At 39.0% G+C, this 22935-nt stretch overlaps 3 protein-coding genes across 6 annotated transcripts in view; 2 read left to right on the forward strand and 1 right to left on the reverse strand.

Moving 5' to 3' along the window:
- Positions 1 to 133: 133 nt before the first annotated feature.
- Positions 134 to 11940, reverse strand: LOC117289377 (tetratricopeptide repeat protein 5-like). Of its 2 annotated transcripts, none has more exons than XM_033770474.1 (10): positions 11845 to 11940; positions 10811 to 10943; positions 9205 to 9416; positions 8216 to 8363; positions 7164 to 7255; positions 5842 to 5895; positions 4236 to 4382; positions 2986 to 3200; positions 2699 to 2843; positions 134 to 1015 (listed from the first exon to the last, which is right to left on the reverse strand). In XM_033770474.1, the coding sequence occupies exons 1-10, from the start codon at positions 11887 to 11889 to the stop codon at positions 896 to 898; spliced, it is 1311 nt and encodes a 436-aa protein (XP_033626365.1). In that variant the 5' UTR covers positions 11890 to 11940; the 3' UTR covers positions 134 to 895. The 2 variants fall into 2 exon arrangements, with proteins under 2 accessions (XP_033626365.1, XP_033626366.1); XM_033770475.1 differs by lacking the exon at positions 11845 to 11940 and adding an exon at positions 11684 to 11712.
- A 26-nt stretch (positions 11941 to 11966) lies between these two features.
- LOC117289378 (MIP18 family protein galla-2-like) lies at positions 11967 to 18566 on the forward strand. Its single transcript, XM_033770476.1, has 5 exons — positions 11967 to 12198; positions 13862 to 13941; positions 14678 to 14803; positions 16260 to 16305; positions 18053 to 18566. Exons 1-5 carry the CDS (start codon positions 12021 to 12023, stop codon positions 18148 to 18150), a joined length of 528 nt encoding a protein of 175 aa, XP_033626367.1. The 5' UTR covers positions 11967 to 12020; the 3' UTR covers positions 18151 to 18566.
- A 2646-nt stretch (positions 18567 to 21212) lies between these two features.
- LOC117289554 (engulfment and cell motility protein 1-like) overlaps positions 21213 to 22935 on the forward strand; it is a 32851-nt gene continuing 31128 nt past the window's right edge. For 2 of the 3 annotated variants that reach the window (XM_033770709.1, XM_033770711.1), the window contains exons 1-2: positions 21214 to 21299; positions 22337 to 22543. In XM_033770709.1, the coding sequence (XP_033626600.1) occupies positions 22436 to 22543 (108 nt within the window). In that variant the 5' untranslated portion in view covers positions 21214 to 21299; positions 22337 to 22435. Of the gene's footprint in view, positions 21300 to 22336; positions 22544 to 22935 lie in introns of all 3 variants that reach the window. The other variant, XM_033770710.1, reaches the window with a different exon arrangement.

Raw genomic sequence — 22935 nt, forward strand, 5'->3', positions numbered from 1 at the left:
CGAGAATTACGAATTACATGTCATGACACGGCAAAACGTGCAGAAACAAGGGTGGGTTTTCCCTGTTATTTTCTCCCGACTCCGATGACTGATTGAGCCTAAATTTTCACAGGTTTTTTATTTGATATAGAAGTTGTGATACACGAAGTGTGGGCCTTTGGACAATACTGTTTACCGAAAGTGTCCAATGGCTTTAAAATAAACAACCTCTTCAGTGTTGTTGACAAACTCCGTTCTAAGTTAAAAATACTAGCTGCAGTGCCCTGTATTTAAAAAATACCATGCGTTTATAAACTGTAAAATACAGGTTTTAGAAATTGCAAATAAAAATTATTTAAATTATGATTGCAGTCAAGGTGTACATCCTTTCAAAGCGGACGTCCAAAACGATATTTTTGTCACAAAATTGATTTTTTTTGTTTGTATAACCAATACATTGCATTATATGTAGGTCTGATTTAATCCGCCCTGCCAATACACAGGCAGAAAATTCAGCCAATGTAATCGCCCTAGTACCAGGCTAGGGTTAATAGGCAAAGAACTTCCCAGCTAGCTGTGTACCCCGAGAATCCCCAATAGGCAAAATTGTACATTTCGCAAATGTTTTGTAATGGCCTCGGTAAATAAACTAAGGGAACTTGAGCTACTTTGGGTGATTGACTTGGTGTAGTGGTATTTTTCCTTGCAACCCACCCCTAGGACACGGGTTCAAATCAACTGGAGCGTTGCATGTGGATTATGTTTCCAGTCCCTACCTGACTGCGAAGCTTTTCTGAGAGTCAGTGGCTTCACAACCAGAATTAATAAATAAAATTACAAATCTTCCTGCCAACAGTAGACAGTGACACACGACAACTGGGCTCATTCATCAGGGTATCCAGTGGTAGACATTCTTTCATTCACTCTTGGAATACAGCGAGACTTCGGCAGGGGCTTGTTTCTCTAGTCCTAGTTTCTTCGCATTGACGACGAGTGCCACAGGCGTGTCAACTCTCATACTAGAGAACTTTATATTCTAGAGGTCAAACAAATCATGGGAAAAAAACCAAATTACCAACACCTCATACACTTTTTCAACAACCTTCCCATCTTGAGAAAAAAAATGAGTGACTACTTCATTTGTAATGTTTAAGTCTCCTGACAGTCTCCTGACGATGACTAGAGCAAGCTAGTCAAAACGTTGAGACCAAGTCAGAACTGACTCCGCGCTAGTGCAGTAAAAAACAATCCTATACACCAATTCAGGCGCACACCGGGCGCGCAAGTATTGAGTACTGCGGCCATTGCTGAGGTAACAGGTGCCTAGTTTTGTGCACAGAGACATAAGGAAATCATGTTTCTTTTTTTTATTTTATGGAAATTTAATGTATTTCTTGACAATCTATGCGATTTCTCTGACATGGCTGCATGGTATGACAATTTACTACATTCCTGCTGTATATCTTTTTAATTAAGCACAAAGAAAAATACTGAAATTCTGACAAAATCTCATTTTAGTGTGACTGTATTATGCAGTTTCCGCATCTTTTCCCCCTAATTCACCTAAGACAAGCACTGTTTTCAAGATGATTCGGTTTCTATTTAGTTGCAAATTTTGTAGTCAGTGATCTTCATTAGTATATCATGATGTCCTGTTAAGGAAAATGTGATAGTCGTTGAGGAAAACATTTCATTTCAATAAAGAGTGAAAAGAAACATGATTTCCTCGCACAAAACTAGGCACATGTACACCTCAGCACTGGCGCACGGTGCTCAACACTGCGCGCCTGAATTGGTGTATAAGCTCAAGTAGTCTTCCTAGTCGATTTTCTACCTTCTGCCCAGGTAGCAGAACAGAATTCCTTTTAGACCTGAGAAGTCTCCCGAAAAATGAAAAAATATATTCCGCGGTAGTGGAATATAATATAGCAAGACAGTTCTCTAAAGAACAAACTCTACGTGGCAAGTAGATACACACGTTGTTACCGCAAACCAAATAAATAAATTTTCAAGAATCATACTAAATTGTCCAATCAGGAAAACAATATCAAATTGTGATATCTTTCCATTGTTGAAATGACTTGTATGTGTATGGGATTTGAGGCTTTGCATGGTGAGGTATAAATGTATATTTGGTTTGCGATAACACCATGTGTATGTCTACTTGCTGGGAAGATTTTATTCTTTCGAGAACTCGTCTTGCTTTATATTCTACTACCCCAGAGTAGATTTGGGGAATTCGGGAGACTTCTCAGTTCTGAAAAGATTAAGAACTGTTCTGCTTTTTGCCTACTACCTGTGCGGAAGGTAGGCAATCGGCTGAGACTACTACTTTGAGCTTTAGTGGATCGAGGAGACTTCTCGTTATAAACTTCACTCATCATCATCATCCTTCGTACTTGGACGTAATAGTAGAAGCAGCTTTGATGAAATCGTGCCAGGTTGCTTCATCCCTCATGAGTTATTGGGTCTCGTTTAGATTGAGACATGTTTTTGGTGATGGTGTCTGCGTAGCTCATTTTCCTCCTGCCACGATTTGGATGTCCGCCAGGAGGATTCCAAAAGGTCAGGTGCGATATGGGTTGATCAGCTGTGCGTAAACTTCACTACCGCGGAGTGAGTTCTCAATCGATCTCAACGTTATGGCTAGCTCGTCAGGAGACTCTATGTGGATACCTCAGTGTAAACATTCAACAACGCTTTCAAGAGAATTACTCACCTTCTTATCAAACTCAAAGTCGTTACTCTGAACGTAAGGCTCGGGGACGGCTACCGAGTCTCCTATGATGGTACCCTGACCCTGTGCAATGTTGTAGATATTGACAGCAAAACAGGTACCCTCTGCATCCACCATTGCAAATGTACTGCAGGGAAAAAAAATCAACCAAAAATTATGACACCAAGCGTTAGATTGGAAACAAAATGTTACCGCTGCAGGTCTGAAACTTTATATTTGACTAGGAATATTCTCATTTCACAAAGGTTTGGAAAAGAAATGATACTTACAATGGTATTGGTTTGTCACTTCCAACGCTGCACACAACTTTTCCAAGAACCACCCTCTCTGGATTGGGTCCTGGCTTCAGTCTGGAGAGCGGGGTGACCTCCAGCTTCACAGGGTCCCCTGTTGGTGGGGTGTAGGAGCCGCCACCGTAGGGACCCAAGTCAGACTCTTTAATTGATGCTATTAATTGATGAAGGCGCTTGGCTTTGAGTTTACCCTGTTTGTAAAAATAAAACGAACACATTAAAATTATATTGGAGAGAGTTCATAAGTTAAACAGATGTTTTATTCATATTTTGTTAACCCCTAAAATACTAGGGGCTTCCTATACAGCTCTCAAATCCCTCACTGAGTGATGCCCATGGCCCCTTAAAGGGACACGTTGCCTTGGATCGGGCGAGTCAGTCTTTGAAAAGAGTTCAAAACTGTTTTGTTATAAAATCTGAGGGTTGGAGAGATATTCTAAAAGTAGAATATAATGATCCACACAAGTATGCCTCAAAATTGCATGGTCTTCCTTGACAATATCGTTAATTAACATGGCACGCCATTTTGTGGAGTCAAGTTTGCAAGGTATGCAGAGCTTTGTTTTTTAAGTAAAAGAACTATTCATTTACATAGCACCATATAAGGTGCTGTGGCGCCCTATGTAACCTAGACTTATCCCATGTCCTAAGGATAAGGACAAATGTTGGCTTTATATTATGTATACACAAGAACATTGAATTTAACTGTGAATCTCCAGAATCATGAAGGTCATGTGAACTAATGCAGGGGTCACAGGTGATTATGTACCTAGGCTCAACAGCAGATCTCTGGCGTATCTCACAAGCTTCGAAAAGTGACGTCATCCGAATACACAGCAATAGTGGTCAAGTGTCTTGCTTAAGGACATAAAGACACTAGACACTAGAAATTTGAGCTCAATTGGTCATCGAAGTTGCGAGAGAATAATGGAAGAAAAAGCGCCCTTGTTGCACAAGTTGTGCGCTTTCAGACGCTTGATTTTGAGACCTCAAAATCAAATTCAGAGGGTATTGAAATCAAATTCAAATGTTTTAGTGAGAAATAACTTCTTTCTCAAAAACTACATTACTTCAGAGAGAGCCGTTTCTCACAATGTTTTTTACAGCTCTCCATTACTTGTTACCAAGTAAGGTTTTAGCTAATAATTATTTTGAATAATTGCCAATAGTGTCCAGTGAGTTTTTAAAAGTGTCAAGATCGGGTTTGAAAACCCAAATATTGTTACCTTTTGCTGAACTAATTGTGTTACTCTTTGGAGGTATGTGATGAGTTCCGATAATTTCTCCTTTGGTTCCGACGACATTGGATCCAATGACTGGGCCATCTTGTAACCATCCAACGCAGCCACATAATCTTCTTGAAACTTGAAAATCTATCAACAGATAAATGATGGAGGGGGGAAAATGATGAACTTTGCGTTTTGTAAAGACAGGCCTAGAATGCTGTTCTTTGCATATAAGAAACTATAAATAAATAGTAACATTTTGGTTACAACCATGTGTTAATCTCTTAAAGGCAGTGCACACTATTGGTAATTGTCAAAGACTAGCCTTTACAGTTGGTGTATCTCAACATATGCATAAAATAACAAACCTGTGAAAATTTTAGCTCAATCGGTCATCGAACTTGGGAGATAATAATGAAAGAAAAAAACACCCTTGTCACACGAAGTTGTGTGTGTTTAGATGGTTGATTTCGAGACCTCAAGTTCTAAACTTGAGGTCTTGAAATCAAATTCATTGAAAATTACTTCTTTCTCGAAAACTATGGCACTTCAGAGGGAGCCGTTTCTCACAGTGTTTTATACCATCAGCCTCTCCCCATTACTTGTCACCAAGAAAGGTTTTATGTTAATAATTATTTTGAGTAATTACCAATAGTGTCCACTGCCTTTAAACAGGAGCAGAGTATGAAATCGAGACCACTCTTTTCAGAGCCAACACTCACACAAAAGGGTTTTAAACATGGCTGTACCCGCAACTTTACTTTTTATTTATAGGGTGCGTTTGTTTAGCTTCCCTAGGTCGACCCCGGCTGCCCGGTTCGTTCGAATAGCTTTGACAGGGCTCACCCGTGTAAGCCCCCAGTGCCCTGCTTGTGGAGTGGGTCACTTGGGGGTGACCTGAGGTGCATGCGGTCACCACGAGAGGGCGAGTGTGGTCGTTCGATTAGCTCTTGTCAGGGGCTCACCCTAGTGAGCACTGCGGGGTCGACCCAGGGAAGCTAAACGAACGAAGCCATAGTTTCTTCTTATTTATCCACACAATGTTTCAAACAATACTGTTTTTGCAGTTGCTGCACCACTCATGTGGAACACCCTACCAACAAGTCTAAAGAGAAGTGACGTCATTGGCTGTGTTCAAACGCCTCCTCAAGAAACTTCTTTTGCCACAACCATCTTAACTTGCTCCTCTTTTTGTGTTGTGTTCTTTGCTATTCGTTTGATTGTTTTTGTATTAGTTTTTGTTTATTTTTTCACCCTCCTTTTGTTAGGTGCTCTTTTCTTTATGTAGCACCTCATAAATGCTCTAGTATGATTATTATTAGATGCAAAGCAGCTTTTCTTGAGAGAGGAGAAAAATTAAGAAACAAGAAGTAGTACCAGAGAAAATATGACTGTAGGCACCTATAAAGTTGAATAACCAGGTCATGGGGTCGATTTCACAAAGAGTTAGGACTAGTCTTAACTTAGGACAAGTCCTAGGAGATATACAAATTGCATGGATAGTCCTAAGTTAGGATGAGTAACTGGTCCTAACTTGAGATTTGATTAGTCCTAACTCTTTGTGAAATCCACCCATGGACACACAAACTATTAATTGATTACTCACTGTTGCTCTGTTGAAATACAAATCTGGATTTGATTTTTGAACTGTGTCCTTCTCCTGCAAGGAAAATAAATAAACTACTGATAGACCCCTTGCAAAACACGCAGCGCAGTAACACTCGCTTAACTTGTCCGCCATTTTGCGAGTCAAAATTGTGCACAGATGAATTGACTACCATGATGGAAATGGTAGACGCATTCTTAGGAGCTAGATGCATTCCACCTTATGCACGGGGTATATGTTAGACTTTGCAAAACTGTTGCGTCATTCCTTGTGTATAGTTGTCACAAAATACAATCACAATTTATTTTGAAGGATTTTAGCCTTCGAGAAAGACTCTGCTAGGGTCGAAACGTCAGGCCATTAACTATTTTTGGCATTTTATCATCGGTCCATTCGGTTGGTAAGTTGTTTGCAACAGCTAATTTTATTTTCTCAAAATATAATCACAGCGGGTCATAGCCTTTGAAAACTTAGATCTACAAGTCCTTCAGTTCACATCAGGCAAGATGTTCTTTCTACTTTTAGGCCATTGCACAAAATCATTTAAAAAAATTATTAAAAAGACCTCAAAAGTATATTAAAGCCTACACCATGTGTACAAGTAGGTCAGCCTTGGTACTTTATAAACTGGTCTACTTTTTACCCAAGGTACTCATAGGCCTGTTATATTTTGATTATAACAAAATCAACAAAATTTGTCTTCCTCCCACCCCCTCCTGCTCCATCCACAAAGTAAGCCAGAGGGGTGTCTGAGTGTCTTTTGGACACCATGTTTTAAAGCCATTGGACACTTTTGGTAAACAGTATTGTCCAAAGGCCCACACTTTGTGTATCACAACTTATATATAAAATAACAAACCTGTGAAAATTTAGGCTCAATCGGTCATCAAAGTCGGGAGAAAACCCACCTTTGTTTCCGCACATTTTTGCCGTGTCATGACATGTGTTTACTATAGTCCCCAATTCTCGTTGTCGAGAATTGATAATTGTTTTAATGGAATTTAATTTCATGGAATAATATTTCTAGAGAAGTCTTTTACCATTACCTTCTGTAAACCCTGTAAGTTATTTGTAAATCTGTGAACTTTTTTGTTTTTCTGTTCCGAAAGTGTTTAATGGCTTTTAAGGAACAACTCGCTTTTCAAAGACCAACTCGTCCGATCCCAAGGCAACGTGTTCCTTTAAATTTGGACACCCGTTTTATCTGTCATTTACGTAGTAAGTTAACAATTTCGGCAACCAGGTTTTAGCTTCCCGCAAAGTTGGACACCCTTTATACAAATCCGGGCTAAATAAAACCTTGCCTCCACCCTGTTGCTTACCGCTTGTGAGTAGGCACCTAGACACTGCTTGAGAATTCCTGATTTCTGGCCTCCATTGAAGAACACTGTCAGGTACGCATTGCCAGCGATGACTGGATGGGAATACAAAAACAAAAACTACAATCGAACGTCAAATCCGCATGCACATCAATCTATAAATATGGCCAAGAAAAAAAGACCATCCCTGATACATGTATATGCAGACATGCAACTTTCTAATTGCAAAAAAAAAAAAATGGAAATGGCCGATCACACTAACTTTTGTCAGTGTTTTTCAGTTTTCTATGGCACTGTTTTGAAAAGAAAAAAAGGAAATCAGCTGATCAGCTGAAAAGTTGTCTGCCAGTTATGGTGTACATGTATATGGAAGAGGCTGTGTCCCCCCCCCCCCCGACCCCACAAATCTTCTCATACCTAAACACACACTTTTCCACACCAGTAAAATCCTCAATAGAATTCCTGAACATGTTCAAGCTTTTCACTACTATTTTTTTTACAGAAATTCTGGAAAAACTTACCGCAGTCATAATAGATGTTAATTTAAAAAAAAAAAAAAATTCACAGGACTCGGGAAAGTACTAAAAAAAAAAAATAAAAAAAAAATTACCGCAGTCAATTCATAATCATACTTTCAAAGCCAACTTCCCAAACTAACTTGAACTTAAACCAGGGCCTAATTTCATAGAGCTGCTCAACCACATGACGAATAATATGCTTTACCAGAATAAAGTAACCAGTCAAAATATTATTCCGCATTTACAATCTGTGACTGGTATCCTGCTTGTTGGTTAACAGAAAACTGCTAAGCAAGATATGCTGTTTTAGCAGCTCTAGGAAACTGGGCCCAGGACCAATCAGCTCTGTAAACACTCAGTACCAAAATTGAGTAGAGTATTCATGCATAGAATTTCATCTTTGAAAGGGCAAGGCCATATTAATTTTGCAAAGAGATTTTCCCATTGAAAAATCTTAAAGTCAATTTGAAACTTTTATGAAGGGGCACCAAGGCCAAGACCAGGGGCAACGGAAGCCACGGTCAACTTTCTACTCACACCATGACGTGCCATCGCCGTAGTCCAGCTGCACCGCTTCCTTGGCGTGCTCGACGCTCTCTTGGATGAACTTTGCCCTCTCCTCTTTCGTTTTGCCAAGTTGCCGCAACACCATGGAGAGATTTCTGAGTGATACTTTGTTTCTTGACTGGAAAGAAAATATCATTACAGACAAATCTTAATTGGAGTGTGCAGCATTTGATTGGAAGAAAAAGTAATTCTGTCGTGGCCGAGCAGTAAAGAGCACCGAACTCAAGCTTTGGTGTTTCTGTTCAGCAGAGTGTGGGTTTGAGTCCAGACAGTGACACTTGTGTCCCTGGGCAAGACACTTAAAGGAACACGTTGCCTTGGATCGGTCGAGTTGGTCTTTGAAAAGCGTTTGTAACCGTTTGTTATAAAAATGCATATGGGTAGAAAGATGTTGTAAAAGTAGAATACAATGATCCACACAAACATGCCTCGAAATTGCACGGTTTTCCTTTTACCTCGTCGACTAACACAGTCGGCCATTTATGGATAAATGGCCGCCCACGTTAGTTCGCACCGTAAAAGGAAAACCACGCAATTTCGAGGCAAACTTGTGTGGATCATTGTATTCTACTTTTAAAACATCTTTCCAACCATATGCAATTTATAAAAATACTGTTACAAACGCTTTTTATAGACCAACTCGTCCGATCCAAGGCATTGTGTTCCTTTAACTATTATTGCTTATCTCCACCCAGGGGTAAATGGGTACATGTGAGGGCAGAGATGGTTCTTGTGATTGATTTAGCAGAATACAAGTTCTCAACAAGCCACACTGGAAGGCAAACTCTACCTTTGTTTTATTCACCATTAGATTGTTTTAATCCTATTTGAATAAAGTTATATGCAATTAAAACTAACCTGTGCAAATTTTATTTCAAAGGTGAAAGTGTTTGAGTAATTACCAAAGGTATTTCCTTTAAAAGAAATAGATACACTGAAAACAAACTGGATTCCCTTACATGGTTCAAGGCTCCGTTGAAGCAGTTCCTTGCCGCTTCAATGTCTTTATTCTTCCAGTAACATTCTCCGAGTTGGTTCCACGCCTCCACCAGTTTGGGATCCAGCTTCACCGCCTTAGACAGACACTCCAAAGCCTCAGAGCTGAACTCTGGCATGACATTCAGAGCTCTACCACGCTGGAGCATATACTCTGCTCGATTCTTAATCTGGCCTGTTTGACAAAGAAAATTTGATATCAGAATTCTGTAAACTAATAGTAATACTGAGTTCTTACATAGCTTGATCGCAGCCGATGGGCGTATCGAAGTACTCAGGATTTTATTTTTGTGCAAGGTATGCCCAACATGTTCTTAAAGTATAAGACCACTGCCTTTCCATAAAAAAATGTAAAGGTTTACAAGGTGCTGTGGCACAATATGCTGTCGATCAGACCAGCCGTTGATTTCACCAATGTCTTCCTAACTTAGGATTAATCTTAGGACTTAGGACGGGTTCTGATCCGTATCCAAATACGTGGGACGCATTGAACCCATCCTAAGTTAGGATGGGTTACTCGTCCTAACTCTCGAGATAGGATTGATCCTAGCGTTTCGTGAAATCGGCTGCTGGACTACCAGGGCTAACCACTTCTCATTACAATAAGTCCACCGGGTTCTGTTACGTGCATTACTAACACAACACACAGGATCTATGGCTTAAGGCAGGTCTCGTTCAAGGGACGCAGATTAGTGTCTTGTTTATTTAAGGACACAAAGTGTCACAACAAACCACACGTAGGATTCGAACTGCCTCTAGCTACCGCGCAACGTCGGTAGTCTAGTTGGTAAGACACTGCTCTAGAATTGCAAGGGTCGTGGGTTCGAAACCCACCTGAGTAACATGCCTGTGATATTTTTTTCACAGGACTCGGTAAAGTACTGAGTATACAGTGCTAACACACTTCGGTGTATGGGTAAAAAGCAAAATGAATATTCTTTATCCGCGATGCAAATTTAACATCTATTATAAACCACACTGTGCTGATCAGAAACACCCAGACCAGAGCTTGTGCCCTCAACCTCGAGAGCCATTGGGCACAACATTTCTTGAGCAGCAGACCAGAGCTTGTGCCCTCAACCTCGAGAGCCATTGGGCACAACATTTCTTGAGCAGCGGACCAGAGCTTGTGCCCTCAACCTCGAGAGCCATTGGGCACAACATTTCTTGAGCAGCAGACCAGAGCTTGTGCCCTCAACCTCGAGAGCCATTGAGCACAACATTTCTTGAGCAGCAGACCAGAGCTTCTGCCCTCAACCTCGAGAGCCATTGGGCACAACATTTCTTGAGCAGCAGACCAGAGCTTGTGCCCTCAACCTCGAGAGCCATTGGGCACAACATTTCTTGAGCAGCAGACCAGAGCTTGTGCCCTCAACCTCGAGAGCCATTGAGCACAACATTTCTTGAGCAGCAACCTGCACACCCGTACTTCAAAATCCTAGTCTTGCTTAGACCCAGTAACTGGGGCGGTGTACAACGGAAGATGACAACATTTTGAAAAATGGAGTACTGGGCCTTAGTTACTGGGTCTAAATCTTTCTTAAAAACCTGATGGAGATAATGACATACTTTGTATCTCGTCTAAGAGTGCGACGACCTTTGTCAGCTCCAGACCCAGTTCCTCCGTCTTATGAATGGCTCGTTCAATATCATTCTTCTCAAAGAAGTGGTCTCTGAAGTCATACAGATCCTGAACAGCTTTCTGAGGAGAGAACAGTTTGAAAAACTTTAAAGTTTTAAGTTCGTGGAGGATAAGTTGACCAACATAAGTTGTTCTTGTTGGTCTGTCCAGTTGTTTCCCTCAGTTGATTTACTCCCCATGCCAGCATGCTCCTCTCCTATTCTTTTTTTTTTTTGCTCATCTAGTTGCCGTACTGTCACGTTCTGTTCTGGGTTTTTAAAATAATTATTGTGCGCTTTTTTAATAATTATTACATTCATTATTATTTTGATTGGTTCGTTGTGTTATCGTTTCACTTTTAGCTGTGCTTTTTGATGTACAAGTTGTATTTGTTGAGGTCCAATATTATATATAGTATTAATAATAATAATAATAATATTATATTATGTTTGATAATTACTTCTACAGCAATTCATGTCCCCAACCCCTCCTACCCAACAGGGTATTGGCATAGGCAATGGCAAGCATAGATCATTGACGTTGAAAGGCCTAAAGGCTACTTTTAGAAACTATAAGGCTCCCCGTGAGCTTTGCGTCCACTTGCTCGGCCACGTCCCCCTAGACACATGCTACGTACCATCCCACGCACTGCCCCTGGGCCCCTTCCCTTTACTTTTACCTATCCCAGAGCATGCCAGGTCCCTTTCCCCGCAATTATAAGGCCCGCTCTTTTCCCTGGCCTTCTTCCTTTGCCCCCCCTCCTGATCTGACCTGACCTGCCCCCCCCACAAGAAAGATTAAGAAAGAAGATTTAATTTCACCGCATTCATCATGTCATTGTCATCATGATCATCACTCACTTCACTGCACAACAGACACTGATGTCATTTCAATATTCAACTTAAATAAAATAAAAAATCTGATATACAGATCACAAATAACTTCTATTTTATGTGCAACAAAAAATATGAAATTACATCACCTTTGCTCTGTTCAAAATATTTTCGTTTTCGTCTGCTGCCGCCATTGCTGCAAAGTTGTTTATATACAACGAGTAGAGCCCATAGACCAGCGGTAGATCGTGTGCATCGCGGACTAGTTTGACGCTTGGATTGCATTAGCCACTGAAATAAACTCCGCCCACCAACACCCAACCCCATGCTTTCTACTCAATCAAATATCTTATGTGCAAGTAGCACGACAACAAACATGGCGCCTACGGAAAGACTTGAGAACGTAAATCCAACGATTCATACTCGGTTATTGGACCGCGAAACAACCGCAGAGGAAGAAAATGAGGATGTAGTGGACGAGATTGATGCAAGGGAGATTTTCGATATCCTTTGAATTGTAAATGATTCGTTTTTATGTCAGTGGTCAAGGACAAGATGTTGTTGTCGTTCAATTCAATTCAATTCAATTCAATACACTTTATTTCCAAATCCAAACAATTCAACAAAACAATAAGCAGTGAATAAAGAACTATGTTTTACAAGCAAACAGCACGGGTTTGACAGGTGAATACCCGTGTGGATGGAAATGGAATTCGAAATTGAATGCTTGCATGCGCATGGCTACTTCTAGAAACTAGTATAGTAATTAGTATAACTTAAGTATAACTTCAAAGGCTCCCATGTGAGCCTTATTATTATAGAATATAGGGGGTCTAGTATTTTGGGCCTCTTTAATGCTATACGTTTTTCAAATCAGCGTTGATAGGTGAAAGTTTTACGACCGTTAGCCAGCAATAACTGAAGTTTCTTTTGTACACTACACTACCAAAACTTTCCACACGTACTCGATATACATCCATAATGCTTGTTGTATCGTAGCGTCATACGATATCGACCCTCATATGTTTTCGAACCCCCAACTTTGATTACCGTTTACCGCGAGATTGTGCAACTGCAAGCTGCACCGGTTGCAGAAGCTATGCAGTTTACTCAAGGTCTGTATTTTTATCAGGCTTAATCATGCTGAGAATAAAGTTTCCTGACCATGCTGACCTTGGTTATGCTCAAATATTTAAAAAATTATTGATTTTTGGTACAAATCACTAGTGCATTATTATGCCAACATTCAAATGAGTCAAAGAAACATCATCCAACCTGGAAAGTTCAAAACAAAATTACTATCTGCAAGATTGAGTTTCATTCTGTTTTAGTCACTAGATGGATCACGTGAGGTGGTTATACTATTTGGGATTCTATGGTGTGCCAATATGGGGAAAAAATTAAAATATTTAAAGTGAAAATTACAACAATTTTTTTTGTATTAACTGCATACCGTAATAAATTCCGAAAGCATAAAAAATATTACGTCTATATTAAAGAGAATATATCATAGATTGGTTTCTTATCTCCTGAAACAAAACATTACTGGTCTAAAATGGGGGAAAACGGATTGTTATGAAGTGTGTGTGTTTTAAGGGGGGTGGGGTGTTTAACTACCATGCCTTATGATATCTCTCGATTATAATAGAGTAGCCATAATGCCATGGGACAAAAATGTAATTAAATTTGTTAAGTAGTAATTGAATAGTATTTTTGATTTATTTTGCACGCCATACTAGCTTAACATATTCAATAAAATACCAACCAATGAAAGGTGTAAAAACATGTGACGTTGCTCCAATGTTGTGAATGCATAAGCACTGTTAATGGCGGACAGTCTCTCGCAACGTAAAACCAAAACTTTAAAATTTCAACACACCATGAAGTGAAAGTGTTATTGTTAAATAATTGGATAGATGATTTGAAGAGAAAACAAATTAGTTTTTGATTGTGAACAATTTTCCTGTTATCCTACTGAAAACACATGACACCAGGATATTTCCTTTTTGTTGAGTGAAATTAAAAATCATCGTCAAAAAATACAATTTTCTGCTCGGTACTCACTGTCATTTTTTCTGCCGCATCGCACGTCTTTTGCCTTCTCATTATGCTTTAATTTTTAACTGAAGATGTTTTCCAGTCCAATCCTTAACTTTTACTTTCTACATCTGATCAGACATATCAACGACCCGGAGCACCCTCTCAGCTTAGAAGATTTAAATGTCGTCACTCATTCACAAGTTGAGGTAATATGAAAAAGTCTTCAAACAGTCAGTTTGGTGTCATGTCCAAGTGTTTTAGAGCATCAAATTCAAGTTCTGGTTGTAAAGGTCATCAGAGTGTGGGTTTCGAATCCTGGGCCCAATTTCATAGAGCTGCTAAGCAAAACAATTTGCTTAGCATGAAATTTATTTCTTGATATTAAAAACAGGATTACCAACCAAATTTCCATTTGTTGCATCTTGCTTGTTACTGGTATTCAGCTGATGTTTGCTTTTTCTGAAAATCACGTGAAAATTTGGTTGGTAATCCTGTTTTTATAAAGGAAGAAATTTCATGCTAAGCAAATTTTTGTGCTTAGCAGCTCTATGAAATTGGGCCCTGGTCATGACACTTGTTTCCTTAAGCAAAAGCTTGCCGCGAATCATGTGACACAGCAACTGACTCTATAGTCTGATGAATGCAAGTTTAAGTGGTAACTTGCGATCAAGCCCGTCAATGAACCTGACAATATTCAAGTCTTAAGACGCAAATGGCTCTTCGTGTCATTGTTTGTAGTGTATTTGTGGTTTATTTCATAAAAACATTACAAAGACAAAAACAGTTAAAACATACAATTTAGATAATGAGCAACTATTACAAACAATCAAAACAACAAACAATCAACCAGCACTTAACCAAAAGGAATGAGACTTACACAAATAGACGAAATCAAAGGTTAGTGTCTCACTTCTCATACTTGTTTTCTTTACTTTCTCTCAGGTGAATAATAGAGCAAACAGTGTGAAGGTGTTGTTTACTCCCACTATACCACACTGCAGCATGGCTACTCTCATCGGCCTCTCGATACGCGTCAAGCTTCTCAGATCTCTGCCCCCACGATTCAAGGTGAGATTCTGTGCACCATAAAGCGTCGAATTTGTGTCACGACATTGCGGTAAAACAACGCATACCGATTATTGCACCACAACAATTTATTTCGCATTTGCTTTAAATTGAAACATTTTGAATTGAGTTAAGCATTTACCTTGGTGAAGCCATCATGTGTCAATTGATAATATGTTTTGGCCAATTTATGAAATTAAAGCCATTGGACACTTTCGGTAAACAGTATTGTCCAAGGCCCACACTTCGTGTATCACACTTCTATGACGTGAAAACCCACCCTTGTTTCCGCACGTTTCGCCGTGTCTTGACATGTGTTTAAAATAAATCCCTAATTCTTGATATCGAGAATTGATATTGTTTTAATGTTTTCTCAAAAAGTAGAGCATTTCGTGGAATAATATTTAAAGAGAAGTCTTTCACCATTACCTTTTGTAAACCCTGTAGGTTATTTGTAAATCTGTGAACTTTTATTTTTGTTTCTGTACCGAAAGTGTCCAATGGCTTTAAAAGAAACTTTAAAAAAAAGTATTGTATTCAACACTGCTATTTGCCCAGGGAACACAACCAATATGGATAGCTTTTTTATTACATTTGGTGCTCGATATGTGACATCCCCTCCCCAGTGTGTATCTACATTGTGTTCTTGGAATCTCAGGAGTTCTTGTGAAGATTTTTTATTATTTTTTTGTTTATTAAAAATGCAAACATGGAGGCCAAAAAGCCGAATTCGAATGCATATACACAAAGAGTAAAAATACAATAAGTATTACTATAAAACTATTAAAATTTGAGAAAAAAGCATTAAGGTTAAACATACTCATATAACACAAGGGAGCAGGTATAAAAATTTACCAAAAAAGGCACTACAAATACCCAAAAGACGAGAAAAGACATAAAAACGAACAGTCAATTTAAAAACAAAAACAAATTTTATGGGGTCATTCTGTACAAAAGGAAAATAGTGTAATATTAAATTGGAACATTGTGGGTGAGAGTACTCCCTTACTCTATTTGTGGCGTGTCATGGCCGAGCGGTTAAGAGCACCGGATTCAAGCTCTGCTGTTTGATCAGCAGAGTGTGGGTTCAAATCCCGGTCGTGACACTTGCTTCATAAAATTAGGGAGGTAGTGCTTTCTGCACTACCGGCCAGGCTTTGGACTGATGATACCCAAGCCTACATTCATATGGACTGTAAAAGGGGGAACCCTGTTTCAGCTCTAGGAGTAGGTGGCAACGGCCTCTGGACAAAAAAAAAACTGTAGCCCACACCTTGAAGTGGCCTTCAGGCCTTGTGTGTCTGGCGACTTGCATAAATTAAATAAAAAAAATCCATATGGGACATAGTTTAAATGAAAAAGGAGACAGAAAGTATTAAAAGTGCTTGACATGCTCTAAAACAGGCACAGATATAGAGCTGGCAAATAAAATTTCTCAAAAAATGTTCTTTCTTGGCAGGTTGATGTGAAGATCTATCCTGGAAGTCACGCCTCAGAAGATGCAGGTATTAATATTCATAACAATTAAAAACATCTCCTAGACCTCAATGGTTTGCTCTTCCCCCAGCGCCTTGGCTTAATCAAAGGCGCTGGGATGGGCAAACGTATCAAGCACGCTCATCGGTCTATCCAGAAAATGCTCAGTTCCATCATGCATCACCACACTCACACTGGTTCTACCTGTATGCACTGCACGCATGACATACTTCCTGGGCCCTATTTCACAGAGCTGCTAAGCATCAAAATTTGCTTTGCATGAAATTTCTTCCTTGATAAAAACAAGATTACCATCAAGATTTTCAGGATAAGCAAACAACAGCAAAATACCAGTAAATTTGGTTGGTAATCCTGTTTTTATCAAGGAAGAAATTACATGCTTAGCAAATTTTTGTGCTTAGCAGCGCTAGGAAATTGGGCCCTGGATGGATAGACTGGCTGCTGTTGCCCAGCCTGAACATCTGACGTCACACTTGAATAAGGCCAGAGACCTGCCTCCAGACCGGCGTGTATTTCCACCTTTGACCTCAGTCATTTCATAGGGTGCGTTCGTTTAGCTTCCCTGGGTCGACCCGGTCTGCCCCGGTACGTTTGAATAGCTTTGACGGGGCTCACCCGGGTCAGCCCCCAGTGCCCCGCTTGTGGAGTGGGTCACTTAGGGGTGACCTGAGGAGCATGCCGTCACCACGAGAGGGCGAGTGTGGTCGTTCGATAAGCTCTTGTCAGGGGTTCACCCTAGTGAGCACTGCGGGGGTCGACCCAGGGAAGGTAAACGAACACACCCATATAGAGATACGCAGTCAAATTTTATTGCGGACGTGACAGCAGTGACTTTTTGGGCATCTATGGAAAGCTCATGTCACAGCACGTTTATATGATATCATTGTATCCAATGGAATCACTGGATCTGCCAGCAGGGAACTGTCTTTATCCTTGCCATAGAGTTATATATAAAATCTAGAGGGCGCACTGGCTTATAAACGCGCCCGGCATGCGCGCAGGCAACCTATTTCTAAGTTGAACAAACCAGCATTGCTTAGCATGTGTTTGTCCGGCCATTTTGTAAGTTGACAAAACAGGATCGCGTCAGCGTTCAATAAACACAAACTCCAACGTGTACTTCATATTCAACGCACGTGCAGAATGGTGCGCATGTTTTCTCGCGTTTGTGCAAGAAGCATCACCAGTGCGCCCTCTAGTTCTTATATCTAACTCTATGATCCTTGCGGATAAAGACAGGGGCCCAGTCTAGCTGGTGCCTAGCAAACCTCAGGTGGCAGCAGACTTACCAGGGCCCAATTTCATAGAGCTGCTAAGCACAAAATTTGCTTAGCATGAAATTTGTTCTTTGATAAAAACAGGATTTCCAACAAAATTTCCACATGATTTTCAGGATAAGCAAACAACAGCTCAAGACCAGTAACAAGAAATATGCAACAAATGGAAATTTTGTTGGTATTCCTGTTTTTATCAAGGAAGAAATTTCATACTTAGCAAATTTTTGTGCTTAGCAGCTCTATGACATTGGGCCCAGGTAAATCCATTGTTCTTGGTAATGTGTGCCTGCTCAGAACCTTGCGTTCCAAAGTCTCCCATTGAATCGTTGTCTTCTTTTGTATGTTCACAAAAAAGGATGTCAAATTTAACTGTTTATAAATGCTCGAAATAAGCACAGAATTATCTGGTTTTGTTATTACACAGGTATGTTTTGAGGCATTTACTAAAAATAGATTGATACATTTTTCTTTCTCTCAGTAAATAAACAACTGGCCGATAAGGAACGAGTGGCAGCTGCCCTAGAAAACAACCATCTCCTTGAAGTCATCAATCAGTGTCTCGTTTTGAAAAGATGAAACCTGAAAATCCTCCTGGAAGGTCATAAGCCATTCTTAGATATGGTGGACACAAAACTATGACACTGTTGGGTAAATTGGTTTGGATACATCTAAATCGAATAGTGCAGTTCTGCTATAGTGTCCGCCATATTTAAAAAGGCGAATTGTTTCAGCTCCAAAAAGACCTCCCCCAATCTCCTTTTTTCATGTGTAAAAATTGCTAAATATTTAAATAGCATTGTGGCAGTGCAAAAAGGTTGTATGTCACATTTTCTGTAAAATTGAACTAGAGTATACAAAAGATGCTTTAGTTTTGGTGTAAAAAAAATGTAAAAGTTTCATAACTGTCAAAAAGTGTAAAATGTTAAAGGCAGTGGACACTACTGGTAATTACTCAAAATAATTGTCAGCAAAAACCTCACTTGGTATGAGTAATGGGGAGTGGTTGATGGTATAATACACTGTGAGAAACGGCTCCCTCTGAAGTGACGTAGTTTTCGAGAAAGAAGTAATTTTCCACAAGTTTGATTTCGAGACCTCAAGTTTAGAATTTGAGGTCTCGAAATCGAGCATCTGAAAGCACACAACTTAGTGTGACAAGGGTGTTTTTTATTTCATAGTTATCTCGCATTTCCGAACACCAATTGAGCTCAAATTTTCACAGGTTTGTTATTTTATGCATATGTTGAGATACACCATGTGAGAAGACTGGTCTTTGACAATTACCAATAGTGTCCACTTTCTTTAATGTTTTTATTATAAATGTCTTCATGATTCTTTAGTACAAGTCATCAATAACCAGTGATTGTTTAAAATATCCTCAAACCTTAAAAAGTAATTAACACAAAACCAAGCATTGGAGTTAGGACCTTGTTGCACTGATGCGGTGATATGTTGGTTCTCATATTTATGGGATATGTCCAGTTCATTTGTTTGAGTGGGAACCTACTCCTTGCCTATTATGCCCTGGATAAATTTTATATGATTTGGTGTTAAAGATAATCAACAGGGCTACAAGAATTATGTCCTGGAAACATTTTAAATGATTTGGTGTTAAAAATCAACAGGGCTACAAGAATTATGCCCTGGAAACATTTTATATGATTAGGTGTTTAAAGCCATTGTACACTTTTGGTAAACAGTATTGTTCAAAGGCCCACACTTCGTGTATCACAACTGATATATAAAATAACAAACCTGTGAAAATTTAGGCTCAATCGGTCATCGGAGTCGGGAGAAAATATTGGGAAACCCACCCTTGTTTCCGCACGTTCCGCCGTGTCATGACATGTGTTCAAAATAAATCCGTAATTCTCTCTATCGAGAATTGATATTGTTTTAATGTTTTCTCAAAAAGTAAAGCATTTCATGAAATAATATTTCAAGAGAAGTCTTTCACCATTACCTTCTGTAAACCCTGTAAGTTATTTGTAAATCTGTGAACTTTTTTTTTTTTGCTGTACCGAAAGTGAAGATGGCTTTAATAGTTTTCAAACTTTACAAAAACTGCTTTACTTGCTTATGCTTACCAAGTAGTCGTCAACGCCTTTTGTTTATATTTGTTCCAATTGGTAGCACTATTACTATGTTTGAAAACTAAAGATCTGAAACAACTTATAAAAACTTCTAGTCTGGAAGTCCAACAAGGGGCGGTTAAAGTGGTATGTGAAAAGTGAACGAAACTTTAACTTATTGTAAATAAAACAATTAAAAGAAAGTGTATACATTGTGTTGCTTTCATCTATATTTCCAAAGTGTTCTAATACACCTTCCCTGCTCCATTCCACAGTCACTGTAACAAACCCAAGGCTAGTGATACCCCCACCCCCTCCGATATTGTTGTTGTCTGTTCGTTTTTTTTCCTTTTTTTTAAAGGAAAATAAAGCTATACAATTGTGATTTGTGGGTTGAACAAAGACAAATTTACTTGAGCGGGATTCATACCAACGACCAGATTAATTTGCCAGCTCTCTACAAATTGAGCTATCTCTAGCTCTATTTCTGGCGATCTCCCTATAGACGATGTGACCTGTGAAATCACATGCTTACAAAAGAGCCACCAAGCCTGGACTTCTTAAGTTCCTGCAGGCACGATTTGTACACAGCACAATGGAAGAAAACATAAAGTCTTATATTTTATGGAGATTGCACTGTCTAATTCCTATCAACTTTTGGTATGATGAAAAGGGGCACATCTCAAAACTTGTACAGCTTTTACTTTCATAACTCTTTGATTTATGTGGAAACTATGACACAAAATGTAAACTTTCCCAAAGGACCAGTGTATTATCTTGCCTGCCAGACTAGCCAAAAAATGTACAAGGTCACACTTATTGTAAACAAAGGTCACATGGTTTATTCTGTCAACAATCTTTGTCCATTCTGCTGTGTAGCTATACCCAAATTACAATCTGACAATACAACCTGGGAAGCGGTAGCCAGGGGATCACGATTTTGCCCTAATTGGGTTTGAACACAGTTCTCCAGCTTTTACATACTGAGGGCGCTTTTTTCCACATCAAATAGCCAACACTGACGTCCACGATTCCTTTGTCGCACAGGTTTGTTTGACCCAACGTTTTTTAGGAATTTGGCTTGGAGCGTTCCGGAGAAAACCCATTTTTATCATGTTTTAACGTGAAGTAAAGAGACTTGTTATATTTTTGTATGTTTCCTATAAACTGCTGCAGCTGTTAGAAAACTGTAATATCTATATATTTGAGATCATCCTTTATTGGCTGTTTTGTGTCAAGGGAAACTGACTGGGTATTTTTTGTTTAATGATTTGGGGTTGAACAAAGCCAAAATTACTGTGGTCGAACCAGTGACCTCCAAAGCTTTACTAAGCCTAGTTGGCAGTTTGCCTATTGTAGCCCTTGTCAATATTCTTAGTACATGCACAGAGCAAAGACTGGTCCTTGCTGATAATGGTCGGTTCAGGCATGTAATTCTACAAGTACAAGTTAATTTGTCTTGAGGGCGCTATACCACATTAGCGGTAACGTAACCTTCCACTGGTACCGTGCATCTACACATGCTATTTGTACAGACATTCCGGGGACCATTGAAATGTCATCAATGGGAAGTTTGTGCACTTGAAAGTGAACCTGGACCTTCCTAGTTGTAAGAAAGATATCAGTGTTTGGCAGGAGATTTGTGTGCTCAAGGTAAAGATTGTCAAGTTTATTATATTTTCTAGTCTTACTACTTTGTGACACAGCAGACTAAAGCCTGAATTGTTTTGAGTGTGTACTTTTATGTTGGGTTATTCCACCCTCGGGTCTCAATCTTGAAGAATCTGATTTCGTTGTTGACAGAGTGAAACTCACCACTCACCACAGTCACACACTTCCGGGTTTATTGATTGATTGAAATACAAAATAAATTAATCGTAAGTTTGTTTGTTTGTTTGAATTTAAATTGTAGAGCAATCATCCTTTTATAAAACAATATTATTATTAATTTTGAATAACAAAAGTTATTGCAAAGCACAGGCAACATAATATAAGAGGTTTATTTATTAATTAATTGATACATAATTTTTAAATTATACTTTTTTATAGTATAGAATATATTATTGTTAGGACTATATTAGTTGTATTATAATTATTATTATGATTAATTTTGTAAACAGCTTAATATTGTAAAAACAAGATCACTTGTAGCCCCACTTGTGTGGCAGGATTCAGCTATCCTTGGCCACACAAGTGAAGTGGGGCTAGATCACTTGTTGAAAATTAAATTCTAAACAAGATGAAAAAGGGGTAGTCTTCTTTACTGATTACTATAATGTATTGGTCCCCAACGTTTTTATCATAAAAGTTAAATAGAAATTAGACCCAGTAAACTGGGGCGCTGTATTCCTTTTTCGAAATGTTGACATTTTCTGTCATACTGTATAACACTAAACAGAAAATGTCAAGGAATACAGCGCCCCAGTTTACTGGGTCTAAATAGAAATAGATTTGTTTGAATTAATTTACATTTTGAGAAACAATGAATGTTGAATCTGACCACACTGTGTTTCCTTCGCCTTGACCTAACACACCATCAAACTTTGTTTAGTTTTTCATATGCATGTTGTGGTCATGATGACAACACAATTTGCGAGGGAAAATGTTTTTTGTTTTGTTTATTGTAACATTGTGACTATATTACAATGTATTTAAAATATTTACATTGGTAACTTTTCTTTCAATTTAAGTATCTGCTTATCATTCAGTGGTCCGCAGTATCAAGGGATTGAGCCACTGGTGCTCTGATGGTTTTTCCCACCCGCTGATTCACTCAAGAAATCATCAAGATGACGAGTAGTGTGACGGTCATCGACACATCGAGGGGTGATCCCTCCATCATCCGTCTCGCTGTCGAGATGGAGGGAAAAGGAGGCAAACTTTATTGCTTAGATCAGGTAATTCTATCTGAACAGTCTTGCCATAAACAAAAATACTGAGTTCTTTTAAAGTCACCTGGAATTTTTTTTTTCCCCCTTTAAACATTAGAGTATATGTTAATGAACAATAAAGTATTGTTTGTAACGATTTATATGTTTAAAAAATAAGTTGTTTGGGGGTGACTCTGCTTACCCTTTTTGTGGCGTCAATCGAGGCAGACTTTGCCTTGATCGAACATCATGACGTCAATCGAGGCAGACTTTGCCTTGATCGAACATCGAACACACGTACGTGTAAGTACATGCAATTCCTAGTTAAAAAAGTAAAACAACTCAAAATACATTTTTTTAATGTGTTCAAATAATGTTCAAATGTAAGTCTGATGATGTTTTTCAGTAGGATTTGAAAC

This window comes from Asterias rubens, chromosome 4 (assembly GCF_902459465.1).
Source record: "Asterias rubens chromosome 4, eAstRub1.3, whole genome shotgun sequence".
In the NCBI taxonomy this organism is placed as follows: domain Eukaryota; kingdom Metazoa; phylum Echinodermata; class Asteroidea; order Forcipulatida; family Asteriidae; genus Asterias; species Asterias rubens.